The 22,158-nt window shown below is 41.5% G+C and overlaps 1 protein-coding gene across 1 annotated transcript in view; it reads right to left on the bottom strand.

Annotated features, from left to right (window-relative positions):
- Positions 1 to 299: 299 nt before the first annotated feature.
- The window catches only part of FAM13A (family with sequence similarity 13 member A), a 150,068-nt gene continuing 128,209 nt past the window's right edge, over positions 300 to 22,158 (bottom strand). The window contains exons 14-23 of the mRNA XM_070948432.1: positions 20,813 to 21,026; positions 19,293 to 19,431; positions 18,489 to 18,570; positions 18,174 to 18,391; positions 15,255 to 15,338; positions 13,031 to 13,126; positions 9,468 to 9,551; positions 6,574 to 6,770; positions 5,491 to 5,592; positions 300 to 1,902 (exon numbers count right to left, since the gene is read on the bottom strand). Of these exons, the coding sequence (XP_070804533.1) occupies positions 1,776 to 1,902; positions 5,491 to 5,592; positions 6,574 to 6,770; positions 9,468 to 9,551; positions 13,031 to 13,126; positions 15,255 to 15,338; positions 18,174 to 18,391; positions 18,489 to 18,570; positions 19,293 to 19,431; positions 20,813 to 21,026 (1,343 nt within the window). The 3' untranslated portion in view covers positions 300 to 1,775. The remainder of the gene's footprint in view (positions 1,903 to 5,490; positions 5,593 to 6,573; positions 6,771 to 9,467; positions 9,552 to 13,030; positions 13,127 to 15,254; positions 15,339 to 18,173; positions 18,392 to 18,488; positions 18,571 to 19,292; positions 19,432 to 20,812; positions 21,027 to 22,158) is intronic.

Below are 22,158 nucleotides of genomic sequence, written 5' to 3'. Positions count from 1 at the left end.
TTGCATTCATTTGGGTCCAACATTTCAATTATTTTGGTTGTTTGGTTAAGCATTCAATTAATAATTTTGCATTTGATAATTATATTTTTAACTCAGTTGATTTTCAAGGTGGAAATCATTTCTATTAAATGCTGATATTATTCATTGTATCAAACACACATATAAGGATTTCCTAATGCTGGTGCTTCGAAAGATATACATCTATTACAATAAATACACTTTCCAATTAGCTGCCTATTTGTCTAGGCAAATTTTAAGGTTTTTAAGACATATTTTTCCTTCCTTTAAAAATGGCATACCAGAAAAGTCAGGTAGATGAAATGTTTTTTTCCTTTATTTAGGTATAGATTTGGTTATTTGTTTTTTTTTTAAAAAAATTGTTTTCCATTTTCTAAAAAAATATATGTTTCTTTCTAAAGTGCATTGTTCTACTATCTACCGTTTTGCTCAAGAGATTTGAAAGTCTACACCAACGTCAAAGCCATACAGAGCTTCAACGAAACACGAACAGAAAAAAAAAATTGCTCGAGATTAGTACCGGATCCAGTACCTTATCTGGGGTACAAAAATTATAAGGGTATGAGACAAACTGTCATTGTCATTAATTTCATTTTAAAAGTCCACTGTCTATAGATATTTTGATGCTTTCTAAGCATAGGGACCCCCTTTTGCATTAAATCGGTTTGCTGAAAAATCTCAGCGCATTTGCCACAGTAATATGCAGGAGAAAATCCTCAGAAATATTGCAGGGCACCAATAAACTGGATTCCATTACGATCTGACACAAATCAAGAGCAGATTGTGGAAACGCCATTATTGCAGAAGCAAACTCAAATGATAAAACTTCTGCCTTTCGAGGACGCTTATCCATTATTCCCGTTTTTCGCATCAAGGACAAAGATAAAATATTATAAACCCTTCCCAGACATTGTCTGAAACCCACAATTATATCAGAATACCTTGGCTACCAAGATCTTCCCATTCCTTTTCCTACTTCTTGCGGAGGATCCCGTTAACTAAGCCCAATTTCTCCCAAGGTCCACTTCCACAATATTTTCTTTCTTCCAGGTCGAACAGATGTAGGAGTTGTGTAATAACATTTCTGAAAAAGCTCATTTAGTAAGAAAGTGTGTTTTTGTTTTTTTTAAAAAAGCAGCCATATTGAAAGCCAAGGCAGTCCACGCTTAAGAGTTCTCCACCAACTGGCAGTTCCATTTTCAGTTGGAGCAGGTGACAAGAACTACGTACCAACAAATAACAACGAAAACCCTGCGGTCAAAGACGAGATTTCAAGAGGGGACCTACCAACCCTCTCCGAATTGTCTCAGAACATACATCCTATTATTAGAACAGACCCGATTGCTTTATTGGTCTGAAAATTACAGGCCATTATTTGGAGATTCGTGAGGACTTTTAACTAGATCACCTTTCTTACACTGATGCTTTAAAATTGAGGTCTTTTTTTTTTGTTTTAGTCCAAGCAATTGCAGGCCACCAACCGATGAAAGCGAAAAAGGAAACTTGTGGAGCAGAGTCGTTTCAGTGGGTCAACATCCTTCCGGTTTTGCCAGCCCAGATGGCAGAACAGGTCACAAGTATGAAGAAAGATGCAGGACCCTCCCTCCTCCTTCACACCGGGCCTCCATCTTCTGCCAACGACAGTCAGGGAGAGCCACTAAAGCCCTCCCTCCGTGGTATTAGGCGCTTGCTGAGTTCTTTGTGTTATTTGGCTGCATCGACATCTTAACATTAGTGGCAAATCCAGCGTAGCTTTATTACATGATCTTGGAACTTAAATCTCTTTTGCTGATGAGGACTTCTAGCAGCCTCAGCTTGGCCTTAACCTGCTTGTATTCATTATATTCTTCGGCCATGGGAACCCGGTCTTCTTTCTGGACGTTTCTAAAAAGCACAACCAGATGAAACATATCAGCTTCCTGTATCTAGGATCCCTGTCCTTAAAGGAATAGTTTACACCTTTTGGAATTAAGAGAAAAACAGGAGACTAAACTTAGCATAGCCTGGTTGGGGAAGGGAGAAAATGCTTTAGGGAAAAAAAAAAAGGAAAATTCATGTGTGTGTATCCAATCTCTTAGTGAAAGGAAGTACAGGTAGTCCTTGAATTACAACCATTTGTTTAGTGACTGTTCAAAATTACAATGCAATGCCGCTGAAAAAAGCTTAAACCATTTTTCACACTTATGACCAGAGGTGGGTTTCAGCAGGTTCTGACCAGTTCTGGAGAACTGGTAGCGGAAATTTTGAGTAGTTCGGAGAACCGGTAGTAAAAATTTTGACTGGCCCCACCCCCATCTATTCTCTGTGTCCCAAGTCCCAGCTGATCGGGAGGAAATGAGGATTTTGCAGTAGCCTTCCCCTGGAGTGGAGTGGGAATGGAGATTTTACAGTATCCTTCCCCTGCCATGCCCATCAAGCCATGCCACGTCCACCAAGAAGACCACAGAATCGGTAGTAAAAAATTCTGAAACCCACCACTGCTTATGACCATTGGCAACGTCCCCATAGTCCAGGGGTGGGCAACTGTGGCCCTTTTACAACCTGTGGACTTCAACTCCGAGAAGCCAAGCTGTCTCAGGAATTCTGGGAGTTGAAGTCCACAGGTTGTAAAAGGGCCAGAGTTGCCCACCCCTGCCATAGTCACATGATCGAAGTGTGGATACTTGGCAACTGGTTCAAATTTATGACGGCTGTCGTGGCTTGGGGTTACGGGACCATCTTTTGCGACCTTCTGACAAGCAAAATCAATGGGGAGGCCAGATTCACTTAACAACGGTGTTACTAATTTAACAACTGCAGGGATTCGCTTAACAGCTGTGGCAAGAAAGATTGTAAAATGGGAGGGAAAACTCATTTAATTTAATTATTAAATGGATAACAGAAATGTTGGGCTCAATTGTGGTTATAAGTCAAGGACTATCTGTAGATCTTCTAGATCAGTGTTTCTCAACCTTGGTAGCTTGAAGATGTATGGACTTCAACTCCAGAATCCCCTGGCCAGCAGCGCTGGCTGGGGGATTCTGGGAGTTGAAGTCCACCCATCTTCAAGCTTCCAAGATTAAGAAACACTGTTCTAGATATTAATAACCTGTACTGCAGGGGTGCCAAACTCAAGGCCCGTGAGGCTGGATCCGGCCCATGGGGGGCTTAGATATGGTCCGCAGGGCCATCCTGGAAACAGCAAAGGACCAGTCCTGAGCTCCATTTGCGGCTGCGACGGCCTCCTGCAACCCTCTGCCAGCAAAAACAGATCTTGGGAGGACTACACGTAGGGTCTTCCTGAGCTCCGTTTTTGCTGGCAGAGGGTTGCAGGAGGCCGTCGCAGCCGCAAATGGAGCTCAGGAGCCCCTTTTCTCTGGCAGAGCGCTCAGGCCACCACAGGTACCCCAACATGAGTGACGTTGAGCTGGCCACGCTCACCTTGGCCATGTCCCCCCCCCCCCCGAGGTCAAACATAACCCTGATGCGGCCCTCCATGAAATCAAGTTGGACATCCCTGCTCTACTGCATTCATAGAAAGGCAGTTATCACAATCGCTATAAAAACTAGCAACAAGCAGAGCAGGAAATGAAGGTGAACAAGACACATTTTCCCCCAAACATTTGTTGGTTTGTCAGCTAGTGCATAAAATATTGTTGACTCTTTAAGAAAAAAATAGTTCCCCATACGGCAATTCTGAGACGCATATGCTCTTAAGGGAAGCGCTTTATATTTTAAGCCTGTTACATACTTTATTAAAATCTTCCGATACAACTGGTGGAATTCATTAGTCCAAGACAGAACTTGGTTGGATAGCTTTAAAAGGGGATTGAACAATTCATGGAGGAAAATTCTACTGAAGGCAATGAAAATTCAATGCCACCTCTTGCTTGGGGGCAGTGCAGGGGTGAAATGCTCCTGGTTTGGACCGGATCGCCCGATCCGGTAGCGATGGCGGTGGGAGGATTGGAGAACCGGTAGCAAAAATCCCTGCGACCCCCACCATGCTCAGTTGAGTCGCACGATCATCAGAGGCTTTTTTTTTTTACTTTTAAAAGCATTTTTTCTACAACCTCTACCAATGAAAAAATGTTTTTAAAAGTAAAAAAAAAAAAAGCCTCTGATGATCGCGCGGCTCAGCTGGGATCCTCAGAGGCTTTTCAAAGCATTTTTTTCTGCAACCTCTTGGCCTAAGAGGTGATAAAAAAATGCTTTGAAAAGTCTCTGACGATCCCAGCTGAGTTGCCTGATCGGCAGAGATGCATTTTTAAAAAAGCCTCTCTGACGATCCCAGCTGAGTTGCCTGATCGCCAGAGGCTTTTCAAAGCATTAGAAAAAATGCTTTGAAAAGTTAAAAAAAAAAAAGTTGGCCATGCCCACCCAGTCACATTACCCCCCCAAGCCAGTCCACAGAACCGGTAGTAACACATTTTACATTTCACCCCTGGAGCAGTGCAACTCTAAATGCCAACTGTAGGGAAAACATGGCAGGGCGAGGAGGAGTGTCTTTCTCTCCCTCCTGTTTCTGAGCACTCTAGAGGCCTTTGGTTAGCCAATGTGAATCAAAAGGATCTTTACTTTAGAAGGATGGCAAAGAGAAAAAAAACAAAGATTAGAGTTCTCCAACCTTTTTGGCTTTCCAGACTGGATTTGGGGGAGGGGGGAGGGGGAGAAGGGAATGGTTCTGTTCTGACCTAGGCTTCCCAAGAGCATGAAGCAGACTCCTTGTCCCGACAAAAAACCCTTTTTATTAAGTTACTGTGAATTCCTCTCATTCACACCCAGCAAAGTCTTTCAAGGGAGAATTTACAGTCCCAGACCTTATCTGGCTTGGAGAGCTGCCAGGCTGATATCTTCAAAACTTGGCAAGGAGTCAAGAACCAATTAAGCAAACTAATTGCCTCCTGCATAGTCCACTCCCCTTTTGCTCCTCTTTATTCCCTATGGGAGGAGCCATTCACTGCCCACCTGTGGCTTTACTTCTGAGTCGACCTTTGTTCCTTAGCTGTTCCCTTCTCCTGGCAGCTCTGTGCATGTGCACACTGGGAACAGGCTCCAGCTGTTCTTCTGCCCTACTGATGTCCGACTCTGAAGGCAGCTGACTGGCCTCACTGTCTCTGACGCAGAGCACTCATCAGAGCCTTCCCCAGACTCCAGGACTGGCCCATGTTCTTCCCCAATCTCCTCACTGTCTGAGTCTGCCACCAGCTCCACTGGCTGGCCACAACAGCTTCCGCGTGAGTGGCGGGCGGGCGTGTGTGCAGCTCCACTTGTGTGAGTGGCGGGTACACCTGCCACTTGTGCAAATGGAGCGGGCATGTACATGCTTGCCTGCCGCTCGTGCAAGTGGGGATACACACATACATATGCTCGCCCACCACGTCCACAGTTGGGACTCCTGGATTAGTAAGCAGGATCTTCGCAAGAAGTCAAAAAGAATATAACATTAATTAGTCCAGATTGGAGTAAAAAAAACAGAGGTTGGCAAGTTACCTTCCGTTTTGTCGGAAAAAATTGTCTTCAAAATCTCTCAATTTTTTTCTGATCCTCTTTTTATCTTCCCTGGCTTCTTGAAGCTGTTCCACAAGTTCACGCCTACAAAATGAAAGAAAAACAAGCAGCCCGATATTAAAAAGAGACAAAAGGCCAACAAGCATGAAAACAAGCTGGAAAAAGATACATTTCTCCCAAGAGTTGTGGGTATTTGTCAGAAAACAAGAAAGCGTCTGGAGTACTCTTTAAGCAATAACATTTCTACTCCTCCAGAGTGAGAACATAGCAAAGGGCTTTATAGTTTAAGTCTATTAAATTGTCATATTGAAGCCTGTGGAATCTGAGACTTCAGTAGCACAAATCTCAATGTGATAATTCAGTTAACTCCCCCAATTCCATTCACAATTAGCTAATTTAACAAGTGCCTGCTGAGTTACATAAAGTTAATCATACTTGACTAAATGCAAACAATTTAAAACTGAATGAAATTCAGTTTACTTGAAATTCAGTTCTATTCTATTCTATTCTATTCTATTCTATTCTATTCTATTCTATTCTATTCTATTCTATTCTATTCTATTCTATTCTATTCTATTCTATTCTATTCTATTCCATTCCATTCCATTCCATTCCATTCCATTCCATTCCATTCCATTCCATTCCATTCCATTCCATTCCTGCAACATTTCCCCTATTTTGCTAAGTTTTCGGGGAAAAATGTCAGGCATCCCATTTTCTTGCTGCCACACACTAATAGTCAACCTTGAATAGGAAACAGGCTGATTTCAAGGAGTGCAAGGGCCACTCGTCCAATGCACATAAATTGTATTTCAGAGCTTTTTCAATTCTGCCCTCTGCATGAGATGTGAGCGTGGGAACTTCCACAAGGACAATTCTACTCTCTCTTGAGGTAAAACTGAAATGGAAGCTTTGGCTGAGTGGTCAATAAACGGCAGGGATTTCACCACATGTCACTGTGAACGTTTAGTTAACATCTCAGCCAAACTAAAATAATAATAATAATAATAATAAAAAAAAATCTATACCCAGAACATGAAGTTGATTACTAAAAATCTGACATACGTAGAAGCAGCATGAAGATTGGATAACCCCATGTCCTGGCTGCTTCTCGAAGGGTTCCTATCATCCACTGGAGAAATGAAACCATCAACATCATCTTCTAGTTGGTCCAAAAAGCTTCGTACGCCAAAGTCAGATTTTATTGTGACGGTTAAATCTGGTTTCACACTGCTGTCATCCTCAGATCCATCCTCTTCCTCCTGTGGAGAGATTTTGATTTCAATGGTTATTAGCTTCTGGTAGGGGCATGTTATCAAAATGGTTCACATTAAAAAAAAAATGGACAGACCAAATACTTTCAAACATAGCATGTTTGAAAGGCTAGTCTATGTGTTGCAACCCTGTGAATGCTTCTTTAGCTTGCTTTCTAAATATCCGCGATTGTGTGAACAAAGAAGAAAGCTGGCATATATAAATATACAACTAACATGGCTAAGATTTGCAAAGGAGCTAGTAGGCCGATATAGAGGACAGCGGGCATGGACGGGGGGTGGGGCTGGTGTCACGGGTGGGTTCTAATTTTTTTTACTACCTGTTCTGTGGGCGTGGTTTATTTTGTGGGCGTGGCTTGATGGTCATGTGACAATTATTTAGGATTTAGTACTAGTTAGAGGTACTAGTTTACCAGGCTTTTAACTGCTTGCAGAGCTGTACCGCTCTACCCATTTATTTTTGCAGGCACTGATCTACTCATGTATTTTTGCAGGCACTGATCTACTCATGTATTTTTGCAGGCACTGATCTACTCATGTATTTTTGAAGGCACTGGTCTACTCATTTGTTTTCTTTTAACACTGATCAGCTGTAGGGCGGCCCTTTGAAGCCCCGCGGCAAGAGTTTAAACAGTTTTTTTCCCTCTAGCCATCAGCTGGGACTCAGGAGGCAGCAATAGATTGGGGGTGGGGCCAAATAAAAGGTAATAATAATGCGGTGGGTGGGTGGGTGGCCGGGGGGCAGAACCGGTTTGGTGACATCATATCGTTACCGCTACCGGCTCGGTGGAACCAGGCGGAACCCACCACTGGCTGGTGTGCTCTGGGGCAGGCGTCTCCAACCTTGGCAACTTTAAGCCTGGAGGACTTCAACTCCCAGAATTCCCCAGCCATCAAAGCAAAAAGAATTCTGGGACTTGAAGTCTGTCAGGCTTAAAGTTGCCAAGGTTGGAGAACCCTGCTCTGGAGCATAGGGTCACGGAGAGTCGGGCACGACTTAGCGACTGAACAACAACAAAAACAATGCACTAACGTTGCCCAGACTTTTCCCCCCATTCTAAAGTATGATGTTGTTAGTTGCGAAGTCGTGTCCGTCTAAAGTATGTACCAATGTTTTATTTTCTTTTGCCAGCTGGAATCCAGCAAGTGAAAAGACCACAGCACTTAAGACAGCACCAAAAATACACCTTCAGTTTGGGTTATCTGAACCTAGTATTTATATTGTGGCCACATTTAATTGTCAAATAATCTATTTCTAGGAACTGAACAATGCTATAAAGAAGGCAGATGTTACCATCCCTAAATAGCGCATAGGAGACCCATAAGACACAGGAAGTGTTTTAGGGAACTAGAATTTATTCATCTAGATTGGCATTGCCTATTCCAGTCTTCCCAATTTAGACACTCTCTGGTTGGATGAGAAGGAAGGACTCACTGGAGAAGAACCTAATGCTGGGAAAGACTGAGGGCAAAAGAAGAAGGAGATGACAGAGAACGAGACGGCTGGATGGTGTGAGCTTAAATGGACTCCAAAGGATGGTAGAGGACAGGAAGGCCTGGAGGAACATTGTCCATGGGGTTGCGATGGGTCAGACATGACTTTGCAACTGACAACAACAACAACAACAGCAACTGATTGGATAGATTTTAATTCTTGTAAGTCTACACCCAGCATGTCCACTGTGGAAAATTCTGAAGGACCCAAATTTGGAGGACATCCATGTTGGAGAAGAATGGTTTACTGGCTGTCTTAGGACTTGGGCTATTTCTGCTGCTTTTAATCCTTTTAGCTGAAGATAAATCTGACACCTTGTATGAGCAAAGCAACTATTTTGCTGTTCGTCAGGCTAGTTTTACCACTTACTGAATTGAATGTCTGGCATAAGAAGTGGAAGGTTCCTGAAACAGACAAATCTTGGATGTTATGCCAAGTAACTTTCGCATTACACTGGTTTATTTTATATCAGGAGGCATATTAGGCTGCCTCAGCCCCACTCCTACAAAAATGGGGAAGGGAAAGGACAACGTAACAATTTATACCATATTATTGCCAGATATGTCCTTTTGCAGTGGGCAAATGTGGTTAGACAGAACTGCAAAGAGGTGTATTTCTTTCACTGGTAGTGAGTCGAGAAACAAAAGCATGAAGATTTAAAAAAGAAAATATATTAGAACCCCCATTCTTCCAGACAAACTTGGGTCTTGCACCAATTACATAGATTAAAAGTCTGGAGGAATTGTGAAATTGCAGTATATCACTAAATAAAATAATTTTCTAAAGCAGATTGTATTATTTGATCTCTAGCTTCCATGGGTGGGATGAGTCCAGAAATTTAGGAACTAAGATACAAAACTGTTACAATTGAAGTACATTGCAAAAGCAGGAATTAGAATGTGGGCAAACAGAAAAACAGCTATTGATTTTGCTGCGAGGTCCTTGATGCATTGATGATGTTACCTAGTTTGGTAATGAAATGTCTGCATGAAAACAACCCAGCTCAGAGAGCACCAAGGACCCCAAAGTTCAACCCTGAGCTGCAAATATTCTCTTCTATTGATTTTGCTTCCTGAAAACATGGAAATGAAGGAAGAGCATTATCCTTCTCCTCCACAGTGGAAGAGGAGAACTGATGTAAATTGAACAAACGAATTAATGTGGGAGGGGAGCGAGAAGTTTTGGTTTACCTTTATCTCCTTGAAGAAGGAAGCAGTTTCTCCTTCAATTATTGGCTGTAGCAAAGGACTTCTCCGCTTGCTAGAGGGAGAACCCTGCAAATAAATTTTCAAATAGGTTATGTTACAACCCATTCCTTTTCCATTTTATTCTAGGTTGGGGGTGTCAATCTCAAGGTTTGCGGGACGGATCCGGCCCGTGGGGTGCTTAGATCTGGCCCGGGGCCCTAGAAACAGTGAAGGACCGGTCCATGATGCCCCTGCCAGCAAAAATGGAGCCTGGGCAGGCCGCACGCAGCTTCCCCGAGCTCCGTTTTCCCTGGCAGAGGGCTGCAGGAGGTTGTCATGGCTGAAAACAGAGCCTCGATGAGTGACATAGAGCTGCCTCCCTGGCTCCTGAGGTCAAACACAACCCTGATGCAGCCCTCAATGAAATCGAGTTTGACGTCCCTGTTCTAGGCCATTCAATGCACAACAGAAAATGTTCCCCCTATCATGCTCTTCATACATTATACCATAAAAAGCCTTTCTTATGGTATACAACAACCTCATGGCAAAATGAAACATACAAGTAAACAAGCCTAAGTTTGGAGGTTGGATGGTGGCAGAAGCTCCACAGATTCTCAGGGAATCTTCGAACAAGACAGGGCTTCTTTCTAATGGGCCAACACGATTTGAAAATCCAAATGGTTAATCTGGGATTGCTAATCAATTAGGAGTTAGCTGTGTAATAATGGCAGAAAAAAGAGAAAAACACAATTTTGAGGTACAACCAAATATATACATAATTTCTGAAGGACAGGAAGTAATCATTCTTTTCTATTTTGCTTTGTTAAAACCTGAGTTCTGTTACCAATTCTGAGAAGCTGACTTTCAAGGCTCTAAGAAATTGAAACTGGTTTCAGAGAAGGGTAACAAAAGCATTCAGGGTACTATAAAGAAATACTTATGAAAAGAGATTGAAGCAGCTGCTTTCTTTAGCCTTGAGTACAGGACTGAAGGAGGATACGATTTCTTCAGATACCTGAAAGGGTATCATACAGGCATGTTTTCTCATTCCAGAGGGCAGGATCCCTCCAGAAACAATGGATTTAAATCAGTGGTGGGACTTGAATAACTTAACAACTGGTTCTCTGGCAGGGTAGGCGTGGCTGGTTGGTCATGTGACTGGGTGGGTGACATCACTCATCACACCCAGCCCCACCTCCCAGCCACTCGCCTCAAAGGCAGAGGTAGGATTCAGCAGGTTAGGGCTAATCCCACCACTGGCTGGCCCCACCCCCACCTGTTTTTTGGGTGGTTTTTTTAGGCTGTTTTTGGCCCAAAAACCAGCCTGAAAATGGCCCGGAAAACAGGCTGAAAAACGAGCTGGGCTGGGGCCAGCCAGTGGTGAGATTTGCTGATTCGCCGAACTGCGTGGAATCTTAATTACCGGTTAGCCCGAACCGGTGCGAACCGGCAGAAGCCCACCTCTGATTTAAATGACAGGAAAGGAGATTCTGGTTGAAGGTTTAAAAAGATTTCTAAAGTAAGAATAGTCTGATAGTAGAGCCAATTACCCAGACACATAGTGGGCTCCATTTTATTGTGGAAGTTCGACAGTCAAGTCTCTGGAATCCTTCAATTTGGCTCCTTGCCTTGGACAAAGATTGTAGTCAGGGATTTAAGACTAATTGTAATTCTATGATACTGTTCTAAGAAATTCATTCTTTCTTGGGGCTTATCAGACTTCCTGGCTCCCATTTTTAAATGCTTCTAATGAAAACAAAAAATAAATGGAAAGCTAGTGCATGGCAAAGCCAAGGCCCTTCTTTCAGCGTATGCAGTAGTTCTTGGAGACATTCTAAGGAAAAACAATGAGTTGTTTTGGGAAGCTTTCTTTGGAAGTATTCTCTCCTGCCCAGGTGGAAAAAAATATAGGTAAGAATGAATAGTGGGGAGAAATTTTACTACCATACTTTTCGAAGTATAAGACGCACTTTCTCCCCCCCCCCCCCAAAGAGGGTGGAAATGTCGGTGTGTCTTATACACCGAATATAGCCATTTTTGGTCTCCTGAAACCCTGCCCTACACGTTCTGTTTTCACCAAAAACAGGACACGCAGAGGGTTTGGGAGGCCTGCAGAGTGCTCCTGGGGATTGGGGAGGGCAAAAACCGGATGCACGGAGGCCAAAAACTATTTTTTGTTTTCCTCTTCGAAATCTTGGTGTGTCTTATACTCCGGTGCATCTTATAGTCCGAGAAATACAATAGTTTGCTCTACATAAAGGGGTGTTGATGTCCTTCCTGCCAGTATTTTATGTTCTTAAAATTCCAAACATGTGCTCAGCTTACAGTCCTAGATCATGCGACATAGTGAAAATAGAGCTTTAAGATTTTTTCACAAACAGGAGCTTTTGTTCCTTAAGACCTTGCAAAAATGAATGGAACTGCAGAATGCATGGGCCATTCATAGACCATTTGAAACAGACATCTTTTGATGGTTTATGTCTCACAAGTAGAAGAAACCAGCTTTGTGGACCGGGAAGGGGGGGGGGTGTTACAGGGGATGTTCTGTGTGAGTGGCGGGCAAGTGCATGTTTGCAGCTCATCTGTGCATAAATGGAGCGTGCATGCACTCTAATCGCTGCTCTTGTAAATGGGAATGCATGTGCACGCTCACCCATTGCTTGTACAAGTGGGGATGCACACACATGCTCGTCACTTCCACATCCCAGTTCTGAATGGCTCACAGCCTGGTAATGGCCCACACCCTGGGGGTTGGAGATCTCTGTTATAGGTGATAACCTGTAACCTGGTTATCCTGGTTAGGGAACCTGGTTTAGCTCAACAGACAGAAGCACTGTAATTTAACACAGCTGTCTGCAATTAAAGTAAGATCGAATCCCACCAGGCTCAAGGTTGACTCAGCCTTCCATCTTTTGTAAGGTAGGTAAGTTGAGGACCCAGTTTGTGGGGGCAATAAGCTGACTTTGTATAAATATACAAAAGTATGAAGGCTATTGCTTAACGCATTGTAAGCCACCCTGAGTCTCCGGAGAAGGGCGGCATATAAATCAAATTAAAAATTAAAAAAAAAAAATAACCTGGAAGAAACCATATCTCGTCCAATGAGTTCATTAGAACAGAATTCTGCTGCCAAGGGGTGGAGTGGTGCAGTGGCCTAGAGGTAGAGCTCTCGCCTAACAATCAGGAGGCTGTGAGTTCGATCCTAGGTAAAGGCAGATATTTCTCTCTCTGGGCACAATGAGAATATATTTGCTGAACAAAACTCTGCATTGGCGACAGGAAGGGCATCCGGCCAATAAACACTCTGCTAGCTCCATTCAGTTGCCCAGACTATACCCTGCAAGGGACTATGGGGTCATTAAAAGGATGATGAAATGCTGCTGCCAGGGCTGACTAGAGGTAGCTGCTAGGGAAACTTGTATTTCTTTTCATAGTGTGCAAGTATAAATATAAATATCTGGCTGTTATTACAGAGAAGATGTGGACTGTGAGCAACAGTGTTCTTTCTTGCCCTGCTTGTTAAGAAAATTCAAGCGCAACAATCAAAACATTAGGTTTACACTCACGATAATGGGAATAGAGTTTGCCCTTGAGAGGATCTGCTTGACCAAGCGGTATCTGTCGTAGAGGGGCTTCATAGTTTGCCGTTCGTGTTTTGTTACCTGAAAAGAAGAAAATTGCTTGAATCTTGGTGCTGGTGCAAGGTAGGTTTTGCTAAAGCTGACCATATTTGGGTATGGGTCACAAAAGTCTTGGAAGTTTCCAGATTTCAGCAAAGAGAGTTCTTTACCGCTAGTGATCAATCACATTTTTACAGCACAGACTCTGTTTTCTAGAGAATGTCTTGTGAAAAAGAAGGATCATCTACTTTCTATTATCCCCTTTTGAAGGGTAGGGCTGGGCACAGGAGCTACTGATAAGGAATGCAATTGTACAACACAAACTTTAATGGCATTATAATAGTTCTTAGATTCCTATTTCCTATTATCTTTCCTATTATCTCACCGGACTCCTTGATTTCTACTGCTTGAGTATGTGATTGTTTGCCCTTATTAATATTTTCTAGCCAATCAAAAAAGTTAACATGTAGGTGTGCACGATATCCAATGTGGAATTTAAGTAAAATACAACTGCAACAATGCAGACTGTTACACTTTAAATTCTTGCATTTATCATCATCATCATAGTTACCAGTTTAAATGGAAATTTTTATCATTCAGATCTATGGTTCTAAACTGTTTCATTTTTACCAGACCCTTGAGAAGGAAACGTCTTTTCATCTTTCATGGTCTAAGCGGAAAGCCTGATCCGTACCTAACCAAATCACATCAGGTTTGGTACAGCAGTAAACAGAACAGGTAAACACTCCTGTCATGGAGCTGTCACTCAGGGAGCAGCAGAAAAACCAATCACTATCAGCCTGCCTTCCATAGAAGACCTGTATACTGTACAGGTCAGAAGGAGGGCTAAGAAAATATCTACAGACCCCTCACATCTAAACCAGGAGTCGGCAACCTTAAACACTCAAAGAGCCACAAAGGTCCTAACTGGAAGCCCCCCGTTCAATTCTGGAGCCGAACCGAAGTCCGGTTCCCCCACCATAGAGTCTCTTCCTAGCGCGGCATCCTTTTTCCTCTACCTGTCCTAACTGAAAGCCCTATCAATTGTGGAGCTGACCTGAAAACCTGTCCCTTGCCATAGAGTCTCTTCCTGGTGCGCCGTGCTTTTTCTCCCCATAACCGGAAACTCCTCTCAAAATTATGGCGGCAACAGGGAGCCAGAGGGATGAAAGAGCCACACATGGCTCCAGAGCCACGGGTTGCTGATTCCTGTCCTAGACATACTGTTTCAACTCCTCCCCTCAGAATGCTGCTACAAGGCATTGCAGGCCAAAATAACTACACACAAGGACAGTTTTTACCCCCTTGTGCCATCACTCTGCTGAACACCTAATCCTCACAATCTTATGTCTAAGTATATTTACCATGTTATATGGTTGTAGTATTATTATCCTTCTCATCTTCTCTACTACACCCTCTTATTGGTATCATATTATGATTACAAATGGAAGAGAATATATATACGTGTCCCAGGATGAAGTTGCAGGATCCAATCTGGGTCAATCACCGGGACCAGAGGTTTCGTCTTCCAAGATTTCGGACTCGTGCTGAAGCCCATCTTCAAGGAACTTGTTTCTAGCAGAGTGTGTGCTGTTCTATGTGTGTTCTATAGTGCCTGTTGTATGTGGCTTTTTAGATGTTGATTGGGGTGTATTGATGGCTGGCTTTTAAGTCATTAGCTGTCCTTTGCTTGTGCTGCCCAGCTCTCGCCTTCTAAGTACTTGAATCAGCACTCCTGTTGACGAGGGGCCTTTTTCCCCAGGCTTCAATCATTTCCCTGGCTGTTTTTGCGCCCACTCGTCCAACAATCCTGGCAGCTGCAAAGTTGAATGTGTGTCCCTGTTCATAACAGTGATATTATGATTATTATTACTCTGCTGCTTTGCACATACATTGAGAGCTTATGCACCGGAGACAAATTCCTTGTCTGTCTAATCACACTTGGCCAAATAAAAGTATTCTAGATTATATTCTATTCTTTTTATCTCAACACTTTGCACCAGTTATAATTACTGTTCACAATGATACCAAGCCAGTCATCAACATCACTGTTTTGCTACTTTTCTTTGTATATTTTAATGAACGGGGGACATGTTCTCACATTTAATAGCCAGACAACTGCATTTACCGAAATGCTGAGCCCATTTGATACAAAAATTACTATACTTACTGGTCTTCCATGGATGCTTTCATAATAGAGGAGGGATTTCTGAAGGGCCACTTTCTCTGATGCTATCTCATCTCGAGTCATATCCTGGGTAGAGGAAGGATAGACAAAAAGTAGAGGAACAGCGTTACACAGTATGTTGTTTGTACTGCAGTTTCTATCCTGGTGTTTTTTATTTGCTAATCGGTGGCTAACTTGAGTCTGTTTAAAACTGTTCCTTTATATCTGAACATCACCTGGAATTGCTGAATTAAATGAATTAAATGCAGTTAATCAATACATTAATCGATATGCCCAGAATTCTGCCTGGATTGGTGTTATTGGTAGTTTTTCTTTTTGGTTAGGTCTAAGGATGTGAACAAAATTCTTTGAAAAACGTGGCTTCCTGACCAGGACTTTCAAGAAGGTCAAGAAAAGGATTTATTGGGTGGGTCAGTGAAAATAAGTAATAATATCTTGTAAGAATATTTTAGCTGTGTCTGAAAGCAACAATACATCATGGTCTTGAGACTTGGACCTAAAGGCTGCTGCCTTATTAATTCTTCTTGGTATATTGACAATTTCCTACACCATTAGATTTCGACTGCTTTCTTGAGAGATGGATTAGAGTGGGAGATACTTATTATTAATTGATGTATTAATAATTATTAATAATATTAATGTTTGACGGATGGTTCTAGAAGGTGAGGTTGAGAAACTACAGTACTTGTCAAATGGAAATGCAAACATCAGAATGCTGCAATATCAAGTACTGAGTCTGGCAAGCAACATGGAAAAAAAACAGTCAACAAACAAGGCTTAATAGATGAAAAGTTGATGATGTTGCTTGGCTGTTCTTTTGCCCTAGACTGCAATGTTCATGTTTTTTAGAAGGAGAGCATTCCCTTTCAAAGATTAGTCCTGCATCTCCAGTTATTTAGTGGTCTCTGTGGTATGAAATATTCACTGGACATCTACTGAGTAGAAAAATCAGTTATCCATTTATTTACTGGATTTATGTCACTATCCATCTCACATATATGACTTGGGACAGCTTACAATAAAAATTTAAGACATACACCACAAAAACCAAAAACATGCAGCTGTCTGGAATCGTGATCAATTTAAGATTACTCCTTTTAAAGACCGCTGGAAAACTAAGCAAGTAATTTAATAGTTCTGTTTTGAAATAATTAGGCATATGTGATCGTCCTTCACTAGTCTGAGATGCATTTCTGGGAAAAACTGAGACTGCTGATGCTGTTTTTAATTCCCCTTCATTGTTTATGATAAGAATAGCTGATGGCAGCCTTGAGGACATAGAGTGGTGACAGGACTTTATATACCAGCCTTGTCCTTTCCTTGCTGTGGGTTCAGCAAAAGGTAAGAGATCGTATTAAAGATTGGAAAGAAATTTGTAACTGCAGCAGTGACACTGCCTTCAACACATCAGTATTTGCAGTACAGCCAAGGTCATTTTCAATGTCTGGGAACAAAGCCTTAAGAGATCTGCCAAAGATCATCTTCCCACCCTTAATAAAATAATTGAGAGTGGTACAATCCCTAACACTGTGAAGTTGTCAAATATTTATTGTAGACCTTCCAAATAACCATTTATTCCATAACGCCTACAAGCAATCTATTTAGGTTATATTCAGCTTTTTTACAAAACCTTTTAAAGATGACAATGTTTAGGCTGAAAGCTTGAATCACAAATTAAGTGTAGAACAGCATAGTCCATTCCCGAAATGGAATCCAAATGTTCTTCTATGAACCTTCTGGGACAGGAAAAGGTTCACAGGGCTCCAAGCAAATGGATTTCAAGAACAGATGTTGCCCAAAACTCTATAGAAACTTTCTATTTTGGGCAAACTCCTGCCAGTTTTGGGAAATAAAAAGTAGAACACATTGGGACCATACCATAGTTTTGCATAAGCCTACTTATTAAGAGGGTGGGACATGGTGGCTCAGTGGGTAAGACACTGAGCTTGTCGATTGAAAGGTCGGCAGTTCAGCAGTTTGAATCCCTAGTGCCGCGTAGCGGGGTGAGCTCCCATTAGTTGTCCCAGCTTCTGCCAACCTAGCAGTTCGAAAGCATGTAAAAAATGCAAGTAGAAAAATAGGGACCACCTTTGGTGGGAAGGTAACAGCGTTCCGTGCACCTTTGGTGTTTAGTCATGCCGGCCACATGACCATGGAGACGTCTTCAGACAGCGCTGGCTCTTCAGCTTTGAAAGGGAGATGAGCACCGCCCCCTAGAGTCAGGAACAACTAGCACATATGTGCGAGGGGAACCTTTACCTATTTAGTGACCGAAGTTACATTGGCACTGAAAAAAGTGACTTATGCCCATTTTTCACACTTACAATCGTGTAGCATCTCCATGGTCACGTGTTCAAAATACAGCTGCTTGGCAACTGACTCATATTTATGACTGTTGCATATCCTGGGGTCATGTGATCACCTTTTTTGACTTTCTGACAAGGAAAGCCAGATTCACTTAACTATGTTACTAATTTAACAACTGCAGTGATTCATTTACTGCACATGCCGGCCACATGACCTTGGAGACCTCTTCGGACAGCGCTGGCTCTTTGGCTTTGAAATGGAGATGAGCACTGCCCCCTAGAGTCGGGAACGACTAGCACACATGTGGGCAGGGAACCTTTACCTTTACCTTACTTATTAAGTTCACTTAATTTGGGCCTTTTGCAAACAACCGTATAGAAGAAATATTCTTCAAAGCCCTTTATTTACCCTCTCACACTAGAACTTTATACTATGCCATAAGGATACTAAAACAGCCTTAATATTCAAAATTGGCATGCTTTAATTAGCACCTCTATCATCTCTATATGCACACCACTTGCAGAGAAGATCTAAATAATGGTGTGGGATTTTTTAAATTATCATTTTTTTTTCTTTCTATTTTCCGAAGTTTACCTTAATATCCTCAGGTCGACTTGCTTCTGTCCTTTTCTCTTGGAGCTTCTTCTGCATGGATTCCAAAGTTGCCTCCACTGAAGGCTTAGATGATTTGTCAGAGACATCGTGTTTCTCCTCCTCTTTCTCCAGCTGAGAGCCAAAACTTTTGGGGAGTGTATTGCTACGTTGGCGTGTCATAGGAACCAGATCTTGTTCTGACATTTTCAGTTTTGATTCTAGTTTTAGAGAAAAAAAAAGTATTTTTATTTTTAATGACAAGCAACGGAAAGCAAGTTTCAAGCCAAAAGGAGATGTTGCCAGGTTAATTCTCACCTTTTAGTTGCTTCCTAAACTTTGCAAGGTCATTTGTCCATTTCAGCACCTCGAGATTGGCTGCTTTGTCGCTGTGAGAGGGCTATCCCAGAGGAGGAAACAAATAGGAACAAAAGATTTTTGTGAACGAAGGAATTGAAATCAAGGCTTGTAATAAATGCATATTTATTTAATTTATTCCAGCACCTTTCAAAATTTCCCAAAACTTTGTGCCAATCTAGAGGAGGGTTTTCTTTAATATAATTAAGAAGTTCTGAGTGACATTTTAAATCAGGGGTGGAGAACGATGGTCCTTTTATGACCTGTGGACTTAAACTCCCAGAATTTCTGAACCAGCCAAGCCAGCTCAGGAATTCTGGGAGTTTAAGTCCACAGGTCATAAAAGGGCCATAGTTTCCCACCTCTGTTAAATGTATATAATAGTATTTTAAAAACAAATGACATTCTTTGCTTTGTGCACTCTCTAAAACTTGTAAATAAAACAGACAGGTGTCTATTGCACATAAAATTTTTAAGTCACCAGATGAGATTAACAGCTTCATCAAATACATATTTTATTTAGATATGCATTACTTGCTCAGCTTTAGTGGGCTTTTTTTCCAATGGGTTAAAAAAAGGGATGGCTAATTAATAATGAAAAAACCTAGTCAGTGGTTTCCTCTGCTAGATAATCAGCTAAATGATTGTACTGTTTAACAATTCAACCTCTACTGATGTTCAGGTAAATCACATTTGGGTAATTGGGAAAGGAATTAAAATCTGAAAAGTGCTGTTTGATTGAAGGAAAAGTTTTCGTCAACTTACTCTATACTTTCTCTCCTCCTCAAATTTATCTTCGTACCGCCTGATCTTTTTCTTCAGTCCTTGAATCCTCCGAGTCAACTGTGCTGGTGTCAAATCTTCACTGTCATCTTCGTAAGATCCCAAAGAAGAACTTCTTCGCCTAGAATGAAAGTCATGCCGTTAAGGTTCAATTAATTTGCGCACATACAGTGACATAAAAAGAGGGTCCTGGAAAAAGAAAATGTTAACTGCTGTCATATGCTCCTTTACACGGAATTATATATATATTCCTCCAGAGCTCCCCACAGAAATGCAAAGGGTAGAATTTCAAAACAAGTCATTGATTGCATGAAAATGCATAATGCAAAAATATTTAAATGACGACTGAATAGAAAACCACAGGGTCAGAGGGATGAACATGAAGATACAAATCAGAATATAGAACCAATGCTGTTTATTGGGTAGAAACTGGATGTTTGATTCCAGATGGCCTGTGTTTGCCTCCTTTGATATCGCTATACTATTAAATTTTGTTCCATGCCTTAAGACTGAGATTAACTGTCAAGATGGCATCTGAGATCATAGATTTAACAATATATTGTGTAAGATTACCAATTATATTCTTTGCCTTTAAAACCTAGCTTATATGCACAGCAAAATAAAATGCTACAATCATGAAATGGGATACAGTATTCCATGTTGGTGGAGAAATAGTTTCAACCGCCATCACCTGCAAAACATTTTCTGAACAAAATCCCATTTTTGCAGTTCCTCTTTTCTCCCCTGCTGGATGTTATATTTACATTAATTAAACATTCCGAAATGTGGAGCTACCCTTCTTTTTCCTTCCACAACCTGAGCTAGAGCAAAATATGAAGAAACGTGGGAGATCTTTGAAATAAAACCAACAAGGACAGTCTCTCCTCTAAATCACAGAGAACTCTGAATTGCAGACGGAGTCTATCATACTGAGTATCTGCTAAAAAATGGAATAACGGCACAACGGGAAGGAGTCTAGGCTCAGTTGGAAATAAATGGGTGGCTGGAATTCTGGAGCAGTTCGGTAAGGAAAGTGAAGTCCTACCCAAGTAATTCCCCAAAGCACCTGAGGGTAGAAGAAGAAGCAATGGGTGGAAACTAATCAAGGACAGAAGCAACTTAGAACTAACGAGACATTTCCTGATAGTTAGAACAATTAATAAGTGTAACAACTTGCCTGCAGAAGTTGTGAATGCTCCAACACTGGAAGTTTTTAAGAAGATGTTGGATAACCATTTGTCACTTCAGACATTTGTCTGAAGTGGTGTAGGGTTTCCTGCCTGGGCAGGGGGTTGGACTAGAAGACCTCCAAGGTCCCTTCCAACTCTATTATTCTATTCTATTCTATTCTATTCTATTCTATTCTATTCTATTCTATTCTATTCTATTCTATTCTATTCTATTCTATTCTTCTATTCTATTCTATTTCTTATTCCTATTCCTATTCCTATTCCTATTCCTATTCCTATTCCTATTCTTATTCTTATGACCAGCCAACCTACCTCATGAATGAATGAGAATTGGGTGGGGAAGGAGGCACTTCTGTGTCATCCAAGTACTGCTGACTTTGCCCATAGTTATAAAAGCGAGGGGACAGCATTGGGTCACTGTCTTCATCCAGAAGCTGCTGAATGAGGCGTCCAGCCTGAGGGGAAAGGCGAGCTTCATCGGAATCTACGTCATTACGCTGCCAGGAGGAAAAAGCAGGGACAGGTTCTGGAAAACAGAGGAGAGGAACAACAATGGGGAGCTTGGTCTGCAATTGTGTTTAGTTTGACTATAAATACTCAGTGTCTCTTAAGTCTCTAGCTCAGGGCTTCCAAACTTGGCAACTTTTAAGACTTGTGGACTTCTGGGACCCAAATCCCAGAATTCCTCAGCCACAGCTGGCTGAGGAATTCTGGGAGTTGAAGTACACAAGTCTCAAAATTGCCAGGTTTGGAGACCCCTGCTCTAGCTACTGCACATAATTAAACTTTTCATACAGTAGAAATCACAATCCTTAAAATCCAGCAAACAAACTAAGGAAATGATGGAAAAAACCATAGCACAATAGACAATATAAAACAAGTCATTAAGAATTCAAAATATCTTGCAGGTTGTGTCCTAGTGACCCCAAAGGAAGGTAAAAATCCTCATTTGCAAAGCCCACTTACCATCAAATAATAGATGGAAAAATATTTATTGATTTCCTTAATACTAGCAAGGTTTAGATAACTCTTCTATTTGAGCCACAGATTACTTGGAGAAAAGTTAACGTCTTTTTTTTCTTCAAATAAATAAAGTCATACTTCTAAAATGCTTGAGAGAGCAATTGTAACAAAGGATCCTCACTAAAAAGATATGAGGATTACTTTTCTAAATGAGTGTTCCAAAGCTGGAGGACAGCTGTTTCAGAGCAAATCTCTGGCTTTAGATTGAAGGAAGAGATTCTACCGATGACCTTAAGGTAAGCACACGGCAGGTGTTGAATTAGTTATGAAGGTTAAACTCTGCAGAGGTCAAACTTAATACAGTAATTTGAATTGGCCCAGAAACACACTGGAAACAAATAAATGCAAGAAAGCTTGTATCATAATATTAGTGACTATTAAGTTCTTAATTTCACTCCAATAGTCTTATTAACTACTATCCATTAATGTAAATTGGGTGTTACTTGTTAGTTCTGGATCCTTGGTAGAATTAGAAATAAAGGGACATCGTCTAAGTCCAAGAAGTAGATTATTTTCAAGGGCAGCAAACAAACTGCAGATAATTTGGCGGCTATGATATTTTATGTTCACTTCGCAACCTCTGTGCCCTTTTGCTACATTTTCAAAATTCAGAATATATCTGCTTCTAAACAGAC

Source organism: Pituophis catenifer, unplaced genomic scaffold (genome assembly GCF_029215685.1).
Source record: "Pituophis catenifer annectens isolate HBS135680 unplaced genomic scaffold, rPitCat1.0.hap2 SCAF_8, whole genome shotgun sequence".
In the NCBI taxonomy this organism is placed as follows: domain Eukaryota; kingdom Metazoa; phylum Chordata; class Lepidosauria; order Squamata; family Colubridae; genus Pituophis; species Pituophis catenifer.
This window is presented reverse-complemented; position numbering and strand designations above follow the sequence as displayed.